The 21,531-nt window shown below is 40.0% G+C and overlaps 1 protein-coding gene across 1 annotated transcript in view; it reads right to left on the bottom strand.

Moving 5' to 3' along the window:
* Nucleotides 1-507: 507 nt before the first annotated feature.
* Nucleotides 508-21,531, bottom strand: part of LOC128735187 (uncharacterized) — a 29,985-nt gene continuing 8,961 nt past the window's right edge. The window contains exon 2 of the mRNA XM_053829682.1: nucleotides 508-662. Within this exon, the coding sequence (XP_053685657.1) occupies nucleotides 508-662 (155 nt within the window). The remainder of the gene's footprint in view (nucleotides 663-21,531) is intronic.

Below are 21,531 nucleotides of genomic sequence, written 5' to 3'. Positions count from 1 at the left end.
GTGAGTTATGATGGCGTGAAATTGTGGTTCAGATTGTGTGCACGAAAATCACTTTTCAGGCGATTTTTTTGACAATTTTTTTTGTGAATTGTGGCGTAAATACCGTAAATTTTAATTATGAAAAGGACTCTAAAATACGTTTTGAATGCATCTGTATGGGAGACAATAACATTTCGGCAAATTATTTGAAATGTTTAAGAAATAGGAGTATTTCTCAAGTTTGAAATTTTTATTTGCATCTAATGTTGCTGCAATAGCACCTGATCGAATGCGACGATAGACGGTCTGCGCTGATAGATTTAGAATCGAAATGAGGTCTTTTCGTCAGACCCTTCGCATTCGGTACGTCGAACAACCGGTGCGGTGCGCTCTTGGTGTCATGTGCAAAACTGCATTCGCATCCATAATACAGCACACAGCACACAAAGCAAGGACGGAACAGTCCTCACAAAGAAGCAGTTTATAAATAACGCCACAGGGGGTTGATTACAAAAATTTGATTGTTCATTATGTGAAATGCCGCTGCCGTGCTCGGTCGTAGTCGTCGTCGTCGTCGTCGTCGTCGTCGTCACCGGCAACACCATCATCCGGCGGCAGTCGTCCGCATCTTTCCTCACAGGTGGCCGCACCCGCGGGGCTGTCATCTCCGTCACGTGTAGCTACTACCCGTGAGTAAAAAACAGCCACCGGCTGATACAAAAGATCGAGTGCCGAATGGCTTTTATTTAATTTTTCACTTTCATGGCTTTTTGCCGTTTTTTTTCTCTTCATTGCAAAACTGTGCTCGCTCATTCGCCGTGCTTGGCCGATGTCAACCCGTAGTTCCGTACGGGCGGACGACGGCGTTGATGTACGACATGAAACCATATCGATGTCCTCGCCGCCCCGTGCCTTGTGTGTTGGCTTGTGTGCTAGGTTCTACGGTTTTGGTTGGGTACGCGACTTGGCTCTACCGGTCGGGATGGCGGGTGCGACAATAATGGAGGCGTCGTCATATGGCTTTTATCCTTTTTAATTACTTTTCATCGTTTCAGGGTTCGGTGGATGGTGCGTTAGACATGTACCGAAAGCGAAAAGCTGAGCCTGAGTGTGTGGGTTGTATTGTGGCGGTTTTTGAAGCCAATTGTTCTAATATTTTGTAATGAAATTTGAAAATGCTTTGTACCGTACCCAATTTTGTAACCACATGAGCGGTTGTTGTTCGAACTTCGTAGTACCAGGGAGTTTGAATTGACTTCTAATTGAATGTTAACTTCTGCTGATTGAATTGAATAAAGCTTTATATGCGTTGGGCTCCAACAATGTCCGTTCTCAGAAAGGTGGCAAAATTATTATAACAAAATAAAGCGTAAGATTTCACGAATATTGAAAATTTTTGTTGGATTTACAACAAAGAAAACAACAACAACTTTCTTGATGTAAATTCAACACTATCGCTAGAACAAACAAATTTCACACGTACAAACCACATTAAATATCGTTCACTTTCTATTCCTCCAACCTTCAAGTGCGAGCACCCTTTAATTGATTTTTGATGAGTGCTCAGATCCTTTTAATCCTCTCTCTCTTTCGCCATGGGCATTTCTCGGCGTTTCACATCCTAATAATTATAATCCTTCCCAGGTTGCAATAGTTTCTTCCCCGTTGCCACAAGTCGCACTGTGCTCTTTACCATTATTGTAAAACCAAGTCTTTACAAACATATGGTAATTTGTTTTTATCACCGTATCCTCCCATTATTCCCAAACAATTGTGTAGTTATCTGTGCGGCAACGTTAACTAGCCAGCCGGGCAGAAGGAAGAAGGGTCGTCGCTCGCTAGAACTGGTCCACCACGACTGGATGGAAGGCTGGCTGCCGCTTCTCGATTGTGTATTGTAATAATTTTATTTGATTTTTTTCCACGAAAGTGAATCATTTGCATAACAATGAATAAACAAATACCTATTCCCGGGTACACACAACAGCGAGGATGTAGCAGGATGACTCAACCGTGCCGCGCGGTAGAGGGATGCAGAGGAAGTTGTTCAGCAGCGATTATTGGACCCTCCACTGATGTTCCTCCGAGCATCCTGATGTGCAGGTTTGACTGGTATTGAAGTTTCATTGAAGTTACAAGCTTTAACGATTTAGCAATGGGTAATAAAAGATTCTGTTGCTCAGCGCTTAGTTTCTATAATTGTTGTCAAAGTTCATTCGGGTTGAGTAATCTATAAGATCGATCAATTCATAGATACGATAGCATGAAATTGGTCAATTAAAAAGCTGACTAAAATTAATCATAAATTAAGCTCTACAAACTGTTGATAGAGAAATAAAAAGTGCTCACGTACTTTATCGTATCAGCTAACAAATTATTAAATCAATGCCATTGTAACACTCCTGAACAAAAACACTTCTCTGTCTACATGTGCTTTGTGTTTAGAGCCATCGAAAAATCAGCAACCAAAAAGAAAAAGGCTACCGTTGCCTTATCGGACAGGTGAATCAGTTACAAATCCCCCAGCAGTAGGTAGTCCGGCGCAACCGGATGGACACTTGAAGGAGCGAGCGCTAACGACCTCACCGTGAAGATCAACTGTCTGTCGCTCTGCTGTCCGGACCATCGGCTACCTTTGCAGAACAAAGGCTAATTATTACTTTTCATAGCTGTTGTTGTTGTGGCTGGTGCCTCGTGGCCGGCCGAGCGCTCTCCTGAGCTGAATGGATGCTATTGTTTGGCAGGCACAATTTTCCATACAGCTCCTTATAACACGCGCTCATTGATGCTGACTGGCAGCTACGTCAAAATTTACATCTCAAGTGGAGCTCTATTAAGTACTTCATTCATGATTGAACTAAATGTATGTACGCAGTGGTCAGCAATCATGGGGTCCGAATAGAAACGGGTGCTCGGACGGAGGACAGATTCGTTGGAGGAGGTAATTATCCGTTTTGCTCTGTACGAGTGGTATGGTCTTTGCCACGTTTGAACCTACTGAATGTCGTTAGGTGTTTCTGTAATAATGAACCGTCACGAGGAGTGAGTTTGGTGTGATTGGTTAACATTTTAACTAAAGTTTGATTAAAAGTAAATCTGGACGCCCCTCGTGCATCACCGGCGGCGTGCCGCCTCTTGTGGTAGGAACTGAAACCATTTGACATAACTTGGTTTACATGTTTGTGAAGAACAACCGATGCAAGATTCGGCAAAATATTCTACCGCGGAGCAGCACACAATGGATCTCAAAAAAACTTGCACAAACACCTAGAAAATTCACAGTTGTCTGGATCATAGTTGGCCAAAGTGCTAAAAATGTTCATCCATCATACATCAGCATGAATCAGTTCATCCGGCAGTCAGACTTGGCATACACTTTTCGCTTTGATTTTGCTCTTTGGATTACTGCTCCCCAGCCAAGCAGAAATTGAAAAAGGGGTGTATGGAGCATTTGTAGAACAAGTTATTAACTATAATATTGCTGAAGAAAGTAAAGTTTTATCTTTAGTATTTACGGTGATGTAGGGTAGTAATACCATTGGTAGCAAAAAGAGCGCTCTTTTTGCTACCAAGAGGGTAGCAGCCTTATAGCGTCATAAATACAAAATGCACAGTAATGCTTACTTCAGCAATATTGTAGACAATAACAAATTCTACAAACGCCCCATACATCATTTTTCCAAATTTTGCTTGGCTGAGATGCAGTAATCAAAAGAGCAAAATCGAAGCGAAAAGTGTATGCCAAGCCTGCCGGCAGTATCAGCAGTGTTGCAAATCTTCCAGATTTGGCTGTATTTTCCAGACTTTTCGATGCCCACCCAGACAAAAAAATGTGTTTCTCAAAAAAATGTCTTTCATTAGACCAAATGACTGACAAATTTTTTCCAGAAATTTTTATTCTCAATTTTCCTTTTTTCGATAAACTGGCTGGCAACCCTGGCCATCAGCCAGAATCTCCGGGAAACAAATGACTTTCTCTCTCTCTCTCACTCACACACACACACACACACACACACACACACACACACACACACACACACACACACACACACACACACACACACACACACACACACACACACACACACACACACACACACACACACACACACACACACACACACACACACACACACACACACACACACACACACACACACACACACACACACACACACACACACACACACACACACACACACACACACACACACACACACACACACACACACACACACACACACACACACACACACACACACACACACACACACACACACACACACACACACACACACACACACACACACACACACACACACACACACACACACACACACACACACACACACACACACACACACACACACACACACACACACACACACACACACACACACACAGAGGTCTGTGAAGGTCCGGATAGATCCAGATCGTGTCGGAAATGCGGCAAGAATGACCATTTTGCATGCGACTGCGCAAAGGCACCGAGGTGTATGCTCTGCAGGAATTCAGAGAGAAATAACCACACGATGGGAGGCTTCCAATGCCCAGCGTATAAAAAGGCGAAGGCAGGTCTGCAGTGATGGAGGACAGGATGGACAACGGAGTCGTTGTGGTGGAGCAGTTCCACCAGATGCTGGACGCGCTGACCGAAAAACTCAACACGGGAGACTTTAACGCTTGGGCTGTGAAGTGGGGGAGCAGATGCACCAACACCAGAGGGTACAGTCTGTTAGAAATCCGGTGATTAGACAGACAGCTAGAACCCACGAGCGGAAGTGGAAGACGACGGCCTTTGACAGGGATCTTTTTGTCGAGGCACTCCGGCTGGACGGTGGAAGATCGATCTTGAATGAGAACGAGTTGACAGATATATTGGTCAGGGAATGTGATGCTACCATGCCCAGAAGAAGGAACCGAGAAAAGAGCGGCGATCGGCTTATTGGTGGAATGCAGCAATTAGCAACCATCGTGCCAGTTGTCTCAGAGCCAGCAGACGCGTGCAAAGAGCAATAACTGTAGCAGATCGGGAAGAACGTAGCGCGGCGTTTAGAGTGGCCAGGGCTGCATTGAAACGGGAGATCAATGTTGCAAATTCTCATCTCGATGAAGGTTCATCACCTGCTCGTCAGCGATTTGAATTTCATCAACTGGCAACTCTATCGTATCCTGTTTGCTCGCGATGAATCACCGACGCAAAAACTGGTGAGCAAAATATGCCCAGCTAGCATTTTCATATGTATAAAAACGGTAAAAATCAGCATTACGTACAGATATACATGCTAAATAAATCGTATTTCATGCGCAAAATTGGCATATCCGTACTATTTTGGAGGCGATATACGTGATTTCGAATAATTTTGAGCGTTACGACTTTATAAGTATTTATATACGATAATATCCGATTAAGCGCGAGTCGCTCCGTACTATTCTGCGATTTTGAAAATCGTATGTATGTCAGTTATTATCATTATATACGACAAAAAATCAACTTGATCCCACTTTATCCAGCTTTAGTTGCGAGTTTGTTAGGAGATATTTACAATAGTTTTCGTACATTGATATACGAGTTGGTGCTAGCTGGGTGAATTGATTACGCTCGCAAATACTCGCTCGGTATCTCTGTCTCACACTCATCGCTAATCATCGTTAATCGCTGTCATCCAACCAAGAATGTATTTTGCGATGAAACGTAAACAAGCATATTTTTTGGCAAATTACAAAAAAAAAACCTGATTTAATCCACCTAGTGGTGAAAGGAACCTTTGTTATACGATCTTACTTGCTATTTGAGATAGAAATCGACACGTGTGGTTGACATGAAATTTTTGGAAATTGAATAAGTTTACAAAATTTGAACCAAATAGAAACACTTATAAATTTTGATAGTTCCTTTTCTCATGAAATTGCTGAGTAAGTTGCTACTAATGAGGGTAAGTCCAAGTAAAAGTAAGTTGTAAGATGAAATATTATTCTTTATCATATGCATTGCGTAGTAAAGGTCTAGTTTATAAGTTTTTGAACTATGCATAATTTCCTGTAATGCCATTCTATTTGGTTCACAACAATAAAGTTTTCTTGAATAAATTTCATCAATTTTTATTAACTTTCGGTTACTCACGCTGTTGTATTTTGTACAACATGTGTAGATTTTTGAATGCCATATTGTTATAAAGTTACAAATCGTATATTACGTATATACTAACGTATATTCTTCAGTAAACTTGTTATGAGCAAAATGTCAGAATTATTCAATGCATTAATACTTTAAATTGTTAGGAAACAAGATTAGCATAAACCGACATCACAGAAACGAAGCAAGTAGCATGTGAAGTGTACCGCAATTGACCCCAACTGGAATTTTCTCTCGTTTCTTCATATGGAAAAATGGTGTTTGTATGCAGCAAAACTACCAGCAAACGTAAAGTGTTTAAGATGTATCCGTCTGTTTGCAATCGAGTAATTCGGGCTCAAAATCAGGTTATTTTTTACAATTAAAGTTCTACAGTTCCTAAACAAGCAAACATAGAGGTATACTAAATTCAACAAAGTTGCGTATTTTTATTATTTGTACAACTTTGTAATACATGGAAAAGTCATACAACAATTACAAGAAGAGTTAGAATAGAAAAACTGATTTTACAAATTCATATACAATAAATAATATTTTTCTACCTTCACTGAAGAGATAGAAGGTTACTGTTTTCAGCAAAATTTCTTGTAATAATATGCTCTAAAAGTTTGCAGAACACATCAATGTGTTGTATTGAAACTGAAGGAAAATAATTTTTTTATTTCACTTTTAGGGGGATTAATCAAAATTCAAATTCCACCAGACGATAGAGCTTTCAATTTTAAGAAACTCTTCCAAAGGTTCGATAAACTTAAAACCAAGTTTTCCTACTCAAAACTCCAGTGCGCACGTTTTCTTTGGTTTTGGGCTATTGTGCGCGCAAGTAACCGGTTATAAAAGTTGGCGCGAGTGTTCGAGGGTTAATATCTTTTGACCGGTTAAACCAATTCTTATGTAATTTCGCATATGTATTCGTAGTGTGAAAACCTCTCGTTTGATATTAAAATAATTGAAATTAGATAAATTATCTTGGTTAAAATCATTATAAATTATTGTCAATTTTGGTGTGGTGCATTCGATTGCTCATAACTTTCAACTTAAACGTCCAATCAGAAAACCATTCAATAGTGATCTATCCGGCTATATTACCTGCCAAACGAAACTAACAGCGTGTAAATCGGTTTGGCCATCTCTGAGAAACAGGCGTTCATTTGTACCTAGTCAAAACAAGTTTTTCAAGGCTAACTTTTAAATTGCTTGTCCGTTTTCAATAAAACTTAGCAAAATGTTTAGTAATAGTAAGAGCTTTCGTTTGGTACTAATATCGTTAAAAATGGTTGCGTGGTTCCGGAGAAAACCGTGTCATGTAGTTTTCACATTTTTGCTTATAACTTTCAAACGAAAAGTCAGACTACGAAACCATTTAATAGTGATATACTAGGCAATAATACCTTTCAAACAAAAGTAATAGCGGTCGAATCGGTTCAGCCATCGCCGAGTAACAGGCAATAGAAAATTCGGAGCGAACACACATACACACATACACACATACACACATACATACACACACACACACACAGACATTGCTCAGTTCGTCGAACCCTATCGATTGGTACATGTGACTCGGCCCTCCGGGCCTTCGATCAATTTCGTGTTTTTCGACCAATTTCTAAACCTTTGTTATATAGTATAACAAAGGTAAAAATATTGCTTATTCATATATAAAACGTTATTCGTATCACATAAAATTATGAACTTGTCAAACATCAACATATACTTGCGACGCCATACACAACCAGTAACTTCAAGCGGCACACGGACAAATAGAATGGTTTCAAGATTTAGTTTCAATGAAATGTAAACCTGGTGCAATATTATTATTATTAATTGATGCCTCGAAGGTCCGAAGCTATGAAAAATAATACAACTTCTTGTGTGACTAACGATGAAGGCTGATAATAAAAATATCGTCGGCCACTGTACAAAATTTGATCCTGCCAACATGTCTGAAAAATCACTTGTTAACATTTGCAAACGTTGCTGGTGCTTGTTATTGTCACGAAAAAAAAAAAGATTTATGCTGCACTTAACGTGAATGTTGAAAAATTATGAATAGCATGTTAAAATAATTTTAAGAGATTAAAAGTCTTCTGGGTGTAGAAGAACACTGATGTTTTGAAGTGCATTTATGTATTATGTCGCAAAAATGTATATTCCAAGTATCTCAGGTGCTAATAGTCGAACTGAAAAACCAACATAAGTTTTAGGTACAAGTTTTTTTGACGGTGTAATTCAATATCCGAAAGCGCTTTTGCCTGTTTTCAAAAATTGATAAATCATCGCTACTCATCGTGATGAGCCAAATGCGAGCTATTCGTGTTTGATTGGCATTGATAGCGATCAAATCATGAATGAAAAAGAGTGAGTGATGAGTCGCTTTTCTCTCATTCTCATTAAATAATGCTCAGCCTGAAAAGCATTGCCAGAGAATGGAATCACCTTTGAGTGTGTTTCGAACCGAATCAGTACTTTTATCGATGAATAGCAACATTGCGGGAGATAAAACAAAGTAAACGCAACTGCTTCAAGGAGCTGTGCCGAGAAACTGACACCAACCCCTGGGGTGACGCGTATCGAATCGTTATGGCGACAGTAAAAGGTCTTGTGAAAATTAGCGAGTTGTATCCAAATAAGCTGAAGTCCATCGTGGAGGGACTTTTTCCGACGCACGCCCCTACGATGTGGCCAACAATACCGTACGGTCCAGAAGAGAGGGCTAGCGCCGACGGTCTGCAAGTCTCCATCGATGAAATAGTAACAGTGGAAAGACAGCTATGTCAGCTAATATGAAGAAGGCCTCTGGTCCTGATGGGATTCCTAACGTGGCTCTTAAGGCAGCAATACAAGTGTTCCCGGATTTGTTCAGGACCGTGCTGCAGAAATGCTTAGAAGATGGTAGCTTCCCGGACAGATGGAAGATCCAGAAGCTAGTGCTGTTGCCGAAGCCAGGCAAGCCTGCGGGGCATCCAGCATCATACAGGCCGATAGGTCTACTGGATACATGCGGAAAACTTGTGGAGAGGATAATCCTGAATAGGCTTACGAGGCATACAGAATGTGAACATGGTCTGTCGAACATGCAGTTTGGGTTCCGGAAAGGGAAGCCCACGGTGGGTGCAATTCGGATAGTGATCGAGCGAGCCGAGAAGGCGTCCAAACAGAGGCGTAGAGGAGGCGAAGTTTACGCCGTTGTAACGATCGACGTAAAAAACGCCTTTAACAGCGCCAGTTGGGAGGCCATTGCCGAGTCGCTGCATAGAATGCATGTCCCGGGATATCTATGCAGAATGCTGAGGAGTTACTTCAGGAATCGGACGCTTGTTTACGAGACCGCCGAGGGGCGCAAGACGATGAACATTACGTCTGAAGTCCCATAAGGCTCCATCCTTGGCCCAACGCTCTGGAACGGAATGTACAACGGTGTACTGTCTCTGAAGCTGCCTAGAGGCGCGGTGATCGTCGACTTTGTCAATGACATCGTGTTATCGGTGACAGGCGTGTCACTGGAGGAGGTAAAGCTGGTGTAAAGCTACAAATCGCCCACCATAAAACGGAGGTTCTGCTGGTTAGCAACTGTAAAGCCGTACAACATGCAGTCGTCGCCGTCGGAGAGCACATTATTACTTCAACACGCGCAGTCAAGCATCTGGGAGCCGACCGGTTGAACTTCAACTGCCACGTCGACTACGCTTGCGAGAAGGCGGCGAAGGCTATCAATGCGATAGCCAGAATCATGCCGAATTGTTACGAGTCGAGTAGAAGCAAGCGGAGACTGCAGGCTAGTGTGCCCTCATCGTTACTGCGGTATGGAGGTCCAGCCTGGATCGCAGCACTACGATCGAAGCGGAATTGCGTGAAGCTGAATAGTACCTTCCGACGCATGACTGTAAGAGTCGCCAGTGCGTATAGAACAATATCGTCGGAGGCAGTATGTGTTAGAGCTGGAATGTACCCATTAGCATCATGCTCGTGGAAGATAACGACTGCTACGGACGAAGAAACACCAGGGGAGCCTGGAAGCTGGCGAGAAAAGAGCGCTGAGCAAATGGCAACAAGAGTGGGATACGGTCGAGAATGGTAGATGGATGTACCAACTTATACCGGTTCTGTCAACCTGGTTGAACAGGAAACATGGAGAAGTCGGGTTCCACTTGACGTAGTTTCTCTCGGGTCAAGGTTGTTTCAGGCAATACCTGTACCGGTTTCTGAATGCTGCGACACCAGTCTGCCCGGAATGCGAGAGACGGTGCAAACACCACAGTATGTGGTTTTTGAATGTCCTCGATTTGCCGCGATACGAAGGGAGATGCCGCCCCTGACGCTGGAGAACATAGTGGGCGAAATGTGTCGGGAAGAGAGCGCATGGAATGCCGTCATCGGCGTTGTAGCACAGATTATGTTGCAACTGCAACGACAGTGGAGAAACGACCAGCGAACTACCAATCCCGATTAGCAGACAATCTTGACAGACGCATCGGTGGAGTGACGAGCGTGACGGAGCAAACCAAGCTTGAACAGACACTACAAGGGCGACCGTGAGAGGATGGATGTTATGTTGGCCGCTATCCCTGGACCGGTTCGCGCCTCGACAGGTGAAGTGGAAGTGCAGTGGCGAACTCGACGGAGCAGCCCTGAGCCTAACAAGAAACCCTGCGAGGGTGGCCGTGAGGAGATGGAAGTCATGACGGTCGCCATATCTGGATCGGTACATGTCTCGACAGGTGCAAGGAAAGCAGTATCAAGAATGACAGATCCCTGCGAGGGTGCCTATGAAGCCTTCCCCCGAACTAATACGTAAACGGCAAGGGGGGGGGGGGGTAAGGTCAGACTCCCGTGAGGTTTTTAGTGGGTTAGAGTCCCACACTATGCCACGTGATGAGGCAATACATCATTAGTGTGCCATTGAGCGTTTCCTCACGTTAAAAAAAACACACACACTACAAGTGCCACGGTTGTCTCCGTCTTATTAAAACCTGACAGGCCTTCGTGATGGAGATAAAGGAGAAGGTGGATGAGCCCTACGAGTGTCAAGGAAGGACATAACGCTCACACGCAACGAAGCTGGTCACAAGCATCAAATTAGCTATGATCACAGCTGAACGTGATCAGAAGCATCTGAGGGCTACACTACGTGAAGCTATGAAGAAGACCACATCCGGAGTACTGGAGACGCTTAGATGACTTCCAGATCTGAATGCGCGTACGGATAAAAGGAATAGGGATACGTCTGGGGAAGAAGAGGAGCGAAGGAGGCCATCAAGGACAACGCAGCAGAGGATCCGAGCCAGGGAGAATGCAGCAGTTGGCATACTGTCGTAAGTCAGACGGTCAAGCAGCAGCAGAAGAGAAGAAAGAAGAGCAAAATAAGTGTAGGTCTCGGCACGAAAAAAATAAGCGTGCTGCCTTATTTGCTGAAGCAAACGTTTCTTACGCAGCGGTCCTCCGAAAAGTCCGAGAAGCTCCGGACCTGAAGGAGTTTGGAGAGAAAGTGATACGGACCAGGCGAACTCTTCAGGAATTCCCCAGTTAAGAGTGCAGAACTGCAGAAGCTTGTTGCCAAAACACGAGAAGCGAATGTAAAAGCGCTTTCCCAAGAAACCGTGATAGAGGGTAAGGATCTGGACGAGATCACGACAGTACAGGAGTTAAGAAGAGCGTTAAAGGCCCGGTGCGAATTGGGCGACGTACCGACGGTAATCCGGCTGGAAGGCCTACGGCGAAACACAGACGGCGATGATTCGTCTTTCAGCGGTAGTAGCCCCCGCATTAATTGGAGCCATACTCTAACCATAAGTATTATCCTCTATCTTCCAATCTAGAACCATTTGTGAAATGGTTGGGTACCGTATCTCAACTGTTGCCTGGTATAATATCAAGTATATTAGTAATGGTTCATCATCGGCGTCCCCTTTGTAGTTCATCGCTGCTGCGGAACATGAACTGAAGGTTTTGTGAAGGGTAAAGCAGAGTTCGGAAGAAGAAAAACTTTATAAGCAAATTTGTAATGGCCTAATTAATTTTTAATAAAGTACATTTTCAAAAATTGTATCAAATTAATGTAATAACCTTACAAAGTTATGCGAAAAGAAGTTCAAGAGATGCCATGCGTTATTTTTTTTGAATAATGATTTTTATTATTTAAAAAAAATATCGCGGGCCTTACTGAATCGTTGTTGTTGCAGTTACAGAATCATTTACATTCGAATTTTGCGACTTTGCGATTTGACGCTCATAAGATGGATTTTCACCTCCGAAAAATGTACTCCAAACATAAGAAACTGCTCTGCTGCGGTAGGTACTCTCGCATAGAAAATAGCAATACCTAGTACATTGGATATCATTCCAATACCAACCTTTAGCCGCAGAGTACTTAATCTGAACACAATTTTCAACACCTTTATCATTATTTGGCTCTCCTTTGCCCCAATATGTCAGATCAAATTTTTTTCCCGTGGGCTGCCAGAAAAATTCTTTTTTCTCTCTTAGATTGCTGCCACCAATCCACACTTCCGGTGTCGATGTCCAAGCATTCCGTATCGCTTCCATTGCTATCGTGTGTTTTCTAATACTGTCAAGCACGGCTAGCTGCATGTCGAGTGAGTTACAATATTCTTGAGCATAAAACCAATTGGCCTGAAAAGAATCCAAATTACACTTTGTCACCATTTTACTGAATAATAATATAAAACCTTCATATGCGACATAACGTATATCGATTCTTTAAAATTCGGATCGAAATCCAAGCAATTGACATCTGAGCCAAGCAGAAACGCCAAAACTAATATTGTCCACATCTCTGCGCTTCACAAGTGGACAACACAATAACAAGACCTAGCTTAGAGATTCGAAATATATAGCTGTAGACTTTCGGAACTGGAATTAAATCAGCAAGCAAACTGCTTACTAGGGGAATAATCAGGTCCCATTAACGATGTATGTCTTTTTCGATAACAATGTTTGTTTTAATAAATTCTGCGAAATGCTTTCTCGAGCTGCACCAATTCACAGGCATGGTGATAAATAGTCTTACCGTAGTCTTTCATGCCATTTGCCAATTAGATAAAAACTAATCCTGTTCATTTCAATTTATGATGATGATGATAATGATTCCACCTCATACCTGTACAATGGTTTGGATGAGACGATTTATCTACTTAAGATATTTATGATTTCATACAATGATAACATACAATGTAGCTATAGGTGGTGAAAGCAAATAACGGACTGGTTTCTAATACAGACATCTCGTGCTTTCAAATGAATACCAAAAATTCCGAAATTTAATGCACGATCTATCCACTCTTTCAACTGTCCACGTTAACGCGATCCAACATAGCGTTCAAAACACCATATATAATATCCATTGAAATAATGACTCATTGGAATGAGAATTAAAATGCTTTTGCTTTCATAAAATTTGTGCCAGTTCAGTCAAAGACTCCAAATCCGAATATCAGGAAACACAAAATTAGTCCTAGGAGTTATCGAGTACCTGGAAGATTTAGTTATAAATTATTCTGGCAGTACCTATCTCATTCAGCATTGGTTCATGGCGCTTGAAGTTGGACTTATAGACGGCTTAGTGGTGTAATTGGTTAAACAACACGCTCAATTAGAGATTGGGAGCTGTGAGTTCGACTCTCACCTTCGCTAAGTCTATATTTTTGACCTAATATCAAGAATTTTCAGTTTGCCTGAATCTACATTTCTCGCATTAAGCATTTGTTCTTCCCCAACACGTTGGAATTATATTTTTATACGCAATCCAACAGCAGGGTGCTGGTCCTGGTGCTGTATCGCTTCAGTATCAAACCTAACTCGTTCTACGGTCAGCAAATTTGCCCGTCGATGCTCGTTCGATGGAGAACCAATCGCGGTCAGAATCTCATAATTAGACGTATGCTTTCAACTGAAGATTGTTTCTTCCATTTTAAGCTGTCTGGTTAAGCAGCAGCAGCTACCTCAGATTTAATTGAAAGACACATCATTGAATGACCATCGAAATTCACTGTTTCAACCTCCGAAGGTTACGTAATTTCAATTGAAGTGGCTGTCACGCATCACGTGATTTCTGCAGCAGCACCAGCAGCAGCAGAGTATTGAAAAGGTGAATTTTGAAGTAGAATTTCGTATCATCATCATTCAGCGCATTATGATCGGAGGGGTTTCGGAGACGCAAAGCGCCATACCGGGAGTGCCAGCCACGTTCGGGAAACAATCGAGTAACAATACGTTTAGAGCTATTCAATAATCTAACAACGTCAAACAATGCTTCGACCGAGGGTCGGACAATGGTTCGATTGGAAAGCTGTCTATTTGAGTGCGCGATTTGTTACAGTATTGGCAGCATTGTTCACTATTATGGTCTTACCGGGCACTGCCAAACCGTAAATATTTGCACCACATAAATCACTATTGTCTCATGTCTCATTTCCTTCCATTCCCGCCAGCCAGACTTACCAGCGCATGCAATGATTACGCATCCGGTTGGACCGGCTAGGGGAGTGCAATAATATCGGGATAAAAATGTGCAAACATGAGATCGAGACACCGTCAATTAGTGACGCGGCTGTGTGGCAGTTCCGCTGCTTGCCGTTGCTGCTGCAGCCGTCGCCGCCGTTCGTCGACATCGACATCGCAATCGTCGTTGTCGCACTTTGTGCCAATGCAGTGCAATGTCTGGAAGGGCTGGGTGCGGGATCACTGCCAACTGTCAGTTTGTTCAGGTCAATCGGGCTGTTGACCCGAAGGTCGCAGCTAATGAGAAGGTCGATCGATGCAGTATAGATGTGCTGGGAAGTGCCGAACCGCTTGTAAAAGCTTAGCTCTTAACGAATTCGGTTGGAAATTAATATTACGAATGAAAATTTTCCCATCCGATTCTACTACTAGAGTATAGTAATAGAATTGAATGGAAAAATTCCTCCTTTGCTCTATTTGAGATTCTAATTAGATGCTCCAGAATAACTTTACTGATCATATTTATATACCAAAACTGATGTCTTTGTATAAAGTCGTAAGTGTCAAATTTATGCAAAAAATTGAAATAATTTATTTTGTTGAAAAATGATTGACATTTTTATTTAAACGTGGGATTTGAAAAGAGAAGTTATTATGAAAGAACATTACGATAACACTAGTCAATTTAATGGAACTTTTTCTTTGAAGCGAATTCCGGGGAGATTAAAGATACAATTTTCGTGTTTTTTGGCCTCTAACGAAAGCCATAATTTTGTGTGATGCTCCAGAAACATTTTTATTCAGTCGATATTACAAATCGAAGAATAACCATACGTCCCCTTTTTCTTCGGAATTGATGGCAGCGCCCCGTTGATTGTGATGACAGCTGTGCTCCTTCTGTTCTGTTGCATTCTTTAGAAATGTCATTTAAACTATGCTGTTAGTAATAGAACAAATGACTGTTTGAGTATTCAAACTAAGAATTTTACTTGATACTGCTTGTTAGTAATAATAACTATTAAAGTTATCAGCATGTTAGTTGTGTTATCACTCTCAATTTGAATGATCCTGTATAAAATAAAGACTCAACTTAACGCCCAAAACATATTTAGGAAACATTCAGGAAATGTTCTAAAATTTACCCTAACTGTGGTAGCTCTTTCCAAAGTTTTATGATTTTAAATTTCATCTGTAGAACATTTTCAATTTCTGTTGAAGCAAGACAACATAGTAGAGCCGTTTTTATGACGATGTTGGCGATCATGAATCATGGTCACAACTAAGCCATATCCTTCTGACCACCTTTGTTTCGCAACGGAAAAAGAAACTACAGCCAAGATCATCTCACCGTTTTCTTGCACGTACCTAGATCCACCGCTGGAAAACAAACCTGTTAATTGATGTGTTTTGTTTGCGGCTACAATTAGGATTGTAACCGCGCGCAGGCGGTGTTTGACTGGAAGCAACTTGCTAAAATACAATCTGTCTCTTTTTGCTGCTTAGTCAGTACCTGTGCTGTGTGGTAGAGCTTACAATTGTTTGTTATTTAGAGCTATACGACGAGGTTTGTTTTCCAATCGAGCTGTAGACAGTAGCGTTCGGCATCGTCCACGCCGAGGAATCCTTTTGTTGATAGTTTCAATTACTGGAAGCCAATGAGTCGAAAAATCTCCGTGCAGCTTGTTAAGACAAGCAATTAGCACCGTCGATTTGCTGCTCTGGAAATAATAAGACGATGTAACGATGTATGCTGGCACCACGATGTTTGCCCTTTACTGTTGCTTGATGCACTTTTACTTAAGCCGTTTCAGCTTAAGTCAAGTAGTTGGTCCTGTTGTCTTTCGGGTGTCTATTTGTCCACCGAGGTGTTTCGTTCCGTGCTGATCTCAATGCACCGCGTGATACCCTTTCTTTGTCTAGCAATTTGAACCTTGAAGCGGTTGAGGAGTTGGCTGTTATGTTACGAAAACAGTGCATGAATTTCGAAACTTGGATTGTTTGAAGTGAAGATAACTATGCAGTTTTGACCTGGCGCCAGCACATTGTTGATATGTTTCACTATTTTTGGGCAGGCGCTATTTGACTTGAGCAAACGTCTGCGTGTGATGTATTGTTTGTAAAATTTTACTTCTTTCCAAAGACTATTACACTAAAATAAAGAGATTTCACATATACGTTTGAATACGCTTTGGAACTAGGAATCAGAAGCGAAAGATTGAGTACAGGTTAGTAAAATATTGTAATCTTGTAACCTAAATGGTAACCTAAAAGTCGATTTTTATGTTGTGAACCGCCAAATACCCAACCGGAGAAAAATTCTGCGAGAATATCTGCTGGTTATCCAAATTTTCCCGGCTGTAGAATATCGACAATGCGTTGCGTGAGTTATTTTCATTTATGAATGACGAAAATTGAAACGATTAGTCGACATTTTCTTCTTCGTCGCACGAAAAAACGTAGGAAATTTGGCTGGTAGGAATTCTTTAATGACAAAAACCATTTAAATCACTCACTTTGTAATAATAAGATTGTATTAGACCAAGCTCGTATTTTTGTCTTGACCTGTTAATGAGGTCAGGTAAATAATTAAGTTTTTATAACGGAATTTCAATTAACGTAGGGGACACGATCAGGATGATAATCCAGCTGAAACTTTCTCTCGGTTTGTTTACATTTTGCAGTAACTTCCTTTTGAAATGGTAGTGCCGATGTAGTCGCATTTTCGACTAATAGTTTTTTTTAATTATAAGCCATTTGGAATCACGCCAATCATTGGTTTAAAAAATGGTTTAAAAACACGATTTAGTATAAATTTTGATATTTATACGTGTTACGCGATTTTCACATTTTGGCTTATAAATTAAAAGGTAAACGTCGGAACGAGATTCAATTCAGTACTGCTTAACGGGAAATTAGCAGTCAGTAAGTTTTCGTCGAAAAGGCCAATTTCGGATTTTTGGGCTCAAAACAGTTTTAAAAATATATTCACTGCATTCTTCTTGCCAATCCGAACACAGCGAATGTATTTTAAGGGCAAAATTTTTGTTTCAAACAAAAAACTGCTTGAAATTTACAGAATTTATGATGGCTAATTTCACCATAAATCGGTTCAGGCATCTCCGAGAACCTCACGCACACACGCACACACGCACACACGCACACACGCACACACGCACACACGCACACACGCACACACACACACACACCACACACACACACGCACACGCACACGCACGCACGCACGACACAAGTCGTGAAGGATTACATTGAAAATGTGATACAGAATAGAACACGCAAAACATGATATAAATATAAATATATATAAATAATATAAATATATTTTTTCTTTTCATTTTTCTGTTATTGTTTGTAACATTTTTTGTATCATTTAAATAATATATATATATATATATATATATATATATATATATATATATATATATAAATACGTAGAGTAAATGCAACACAAAAATGACAAAAAAATGCGAAAAGTAAAAGAGCACAAAAATGGCATAAAAGCAGACTCAAAAAGTTACACTAAAAGTGGCACAATAAAAACATTAAACTGTGTAGATAAAAGTACACGAAAAATAACAAAACATGACACACAAAGTAACACAAAAAGATGACATAAAACTTACAGCTTAAAAATGGTCGGAAAAATAATACAAGAAACTACACACAAATGACATGAAACAAAAAACCAAGAAAACATGAAAAATGACAGAAGTTTTTGGAGCATCTTAGTAGAATACGAAACCTAAAATTGAAAAAAAAGTATAACTTAATTTGGAAAAAGTTTCATTCTTTTCTTTAATTTTAAGATGAAAAATGACACGAAAAATAACACAAACGACATGAAAAAAAAAACACATAAAGAGCATGAAAAATGACCAAAAATCAGAAGAAAAATAACACAAATGACATAACAGTACTACAAAAAATGATACGAAATTTGACGCAAAAAACAACACGATAAATAGAAAAATAACATAAAAACTAACTCAAATAGACACCCGATAAAAGCACAAAAAATGTCAAGAAAAAGGATAAAAATTTCAGAAAAAATTACGCAAGAATGACATAAAATAAGACGAAAAATGACGCAAAAATGACACAAAATGACACAAAAATAGCATGAAAAACAATATTAAAAATACAGTAATGTTCCGATTTTGTCAACCCCCGATTTTGGATTTTGGATGGTAAATGGCTGAATAATGCGCTCCAGAATCACCATGAGATTCCACAGCCTCTTATTCAGCAACTTCTATCTCGACCTCCTCGTGGTACCATCCGGGATACGTTCCTTAGTGGAAATAGTGGAGGGAGGGGGCGAAAAAAAAACAAAGAGATTTTTTAATCACACAAAAAAAAATTAAGATTTTTAAGAATTTTTGCTTGAAGTTTAATCGTGAAATCCGAATTTATTCTTGCTTTTGATATACAGTGGTAACCCGATTTTGTCACTCCCCGATTTTGTCACTCCCCGATTTTGTCACTCCCCGTTTTTGTCATCCGTTTTGATTTATCGAAAGCTTAGTTTGAAAATCATTTTTAAACATGTCAAATGTGTTAAAATACTGTGAAAAGAACTGTGTTGATTATCGTGGTTTCCACAAAAGCAGTTGCTTATCTCCACAACAATAATAGCTAGAAGGTCACTTTCTTTGGCAAAGTTCTTTATAATAATCCTATCAAAAATTTTGTAGAACATTGTTTTGTTCTATCTCTCACTGCTTGAAAAATAAATTTTCTATCTTACTTTTAGGGGGGTTAATTAAAGAATCGTTCTTACCGTAAGATAGTGCTTTTTACGCTGTGAAATTACTCTGAACATAGTTAACCAGTATAATCAACCATTTCGGCGTAATTAAAAAGCGCGTGTTTTCATACCTGTGGGACCTGTACTGTGAACACGTGACGTGTCTAGAAAGGTAGAAGGAAGTGCGAATGGTCCTTAAAGTGATCAGAATGAAATATATGTAGTTCGTTCTAAGTTATCTGCAAAAAATAAAAATTGAAAAAATACCCGATTTTGTCACTGTCCCGTTTTTGTCACCCCTAAATTCATCATGGGGGTGACAAAATCGGGTCATTACTGTATACGTTGTTATTTTCTATGCAAAAATCTTCCAAAATAAAGTCAAACCGAAAAAAAAATTTTTTGTTGGTTTCCGGAAGCTACATTATTTGTACTTCTAGTTTTGTTCCGTGCTAGAAGCGTTAACACTCCGTACACGCTTTTTTCGAGTTCTTTAAGCTGTAAAACCCACAGATAACTGATTTTATACAACAAATTTTTACTCAAGTTTAACAATTTTTTTTTGTCTCCCGATTTTTAGAGCCAATTTTGAGGGGCGGGGAGACAAAAACTTTGAAAATAACTTGAAATGGCCTTAATGGGACAGAAAACAAAAAACAAAACTGTAAAGAAGGAAAAAAACTGAAATTGAAAGAGAAGAAGAGAGAAAAGAGACGAGAAACGGTACAAAAAAAGATAACAATTTGAAAGGCTCAGCCTAGGGCGAAAAACGGGACAATAAAAGTGGAGAAATGGCAAACAACGAGCAGAGAAAAGGAAATATAACAGAGAACAGGAGGAAAACTGAGACAAACAGAGGGAAGACGTTATAGAAAAGGAGGGATTACGAGTAATAAAACGTGAGAAAACGAGACAAGAATGGGAAAATAGAACAGAAAATAGGAGAAAGGGAAAAGACATATAGTGGGAGAGAAATTGAAAAAACGATACAAGAGACGTAGAAAACGCGAAAGAATAGTCAAACGGAATCAGTTATAAAATGATGAATTATTATAAAAAATGAAGAAAATGATGCCTTTTTGAAATGATGCCGCCTTTTTTAGGGTATTTTTATATTAAAAGTTCTACAGTTCCTAAACAAGTAAAGATAGAGGTATGCTATATTTAGCAATGTTGTGTATTTTTATTATTTGTATAACTTTGTAAAACATAAAAAAGTCAGACAATAACTACAAAAACAGCTAATATAGAAAAACTGATTTTACCGATTATTCATATTTGAGAAATAAGATTGTCTATCTTTGCTGAAGAGATAGAAGATTACTGTCTTCGCAAAATTTCTTGTAATAAAATGCTCTAAAACTTTGCAGAACACATCAATGTGTTATATTAAAACTGAAGAAAAATAAACTTTTTATTGCACTTTTAGGTGGACTAATGAAAATTTGAATTCCGCTACATGAGAGAACTTTTAATTTCATGGAACTCTTCCAGTGATTCTATAAACCTAAAACCAAGTTTTCCCGCTCAAAACTCGAATGCGCACCAAAAAAGGTTCTGGACTAGTGTGTTGTGCCCGGTTGAGTAGATTGCGTTGAGCTCTCGGTTGATCAATTGAGGGTTAAAATTAATTTTTTAGAGGAAGTCCTTTATATTGCAAGGTCTTAACTTTTGCAAAAAACTTCGACAAAAAAAAATCCCGATTTTGTCAGATTCCCCATTTTGTCAGCCCAAAATTCAACATGGGGCTGACAAAATCGGAACATTACTGTATACATAAAAGGAGAAAAATGGGACGAATCCCATTCCCATGGGATAGAAAACATGGGACAGAAAAAGAAGGAGAGAAACAGACCAAAGGTAATGGTCAAACGGGTGAGACCAAGACGAAAATTAGGAGATTAAAAAGGAAAGCTGATGAGCAAAGGGAAAAATAGAGAAAAAAAAACGGAATAAACGTGACAGCAAAAAAACGGCGCAATGAACAACAAAAAAAGAGATGAAAAAAGCTAGGAAAGACGAAAACTGGAAACGAAAAATGAAAAATGAAAAAAGAGAGAGGAAAGATAAAAAACGATGAGCGAAAGAAAGTTACAAAAAAAAAAGAGTAAGAAACAAAAGAAAAAACGGTTTGAAAATAAGAAAAAATGGTGCAAAAAACGAAGGAAAACGAAACAAGAAACTGTGTTTT

This window comes from Sabethes cyaneus, chromosome 2 (assembly GCF_943734655.1).
Source record: "Sabethes cyaneus chromosome 2, idSabCyanKW18_F2, whole genome shotgun sequence".
NCBI classification, from domain to species: Eukaryota; Metazoa; Arthropoda; class Insecta; order Diptera; family Culicidae; genus Sabethes; species Sabethes cyaneus.
This window is presented reverse-complemented; position numbering and strand designations above follow the sequence as displayed.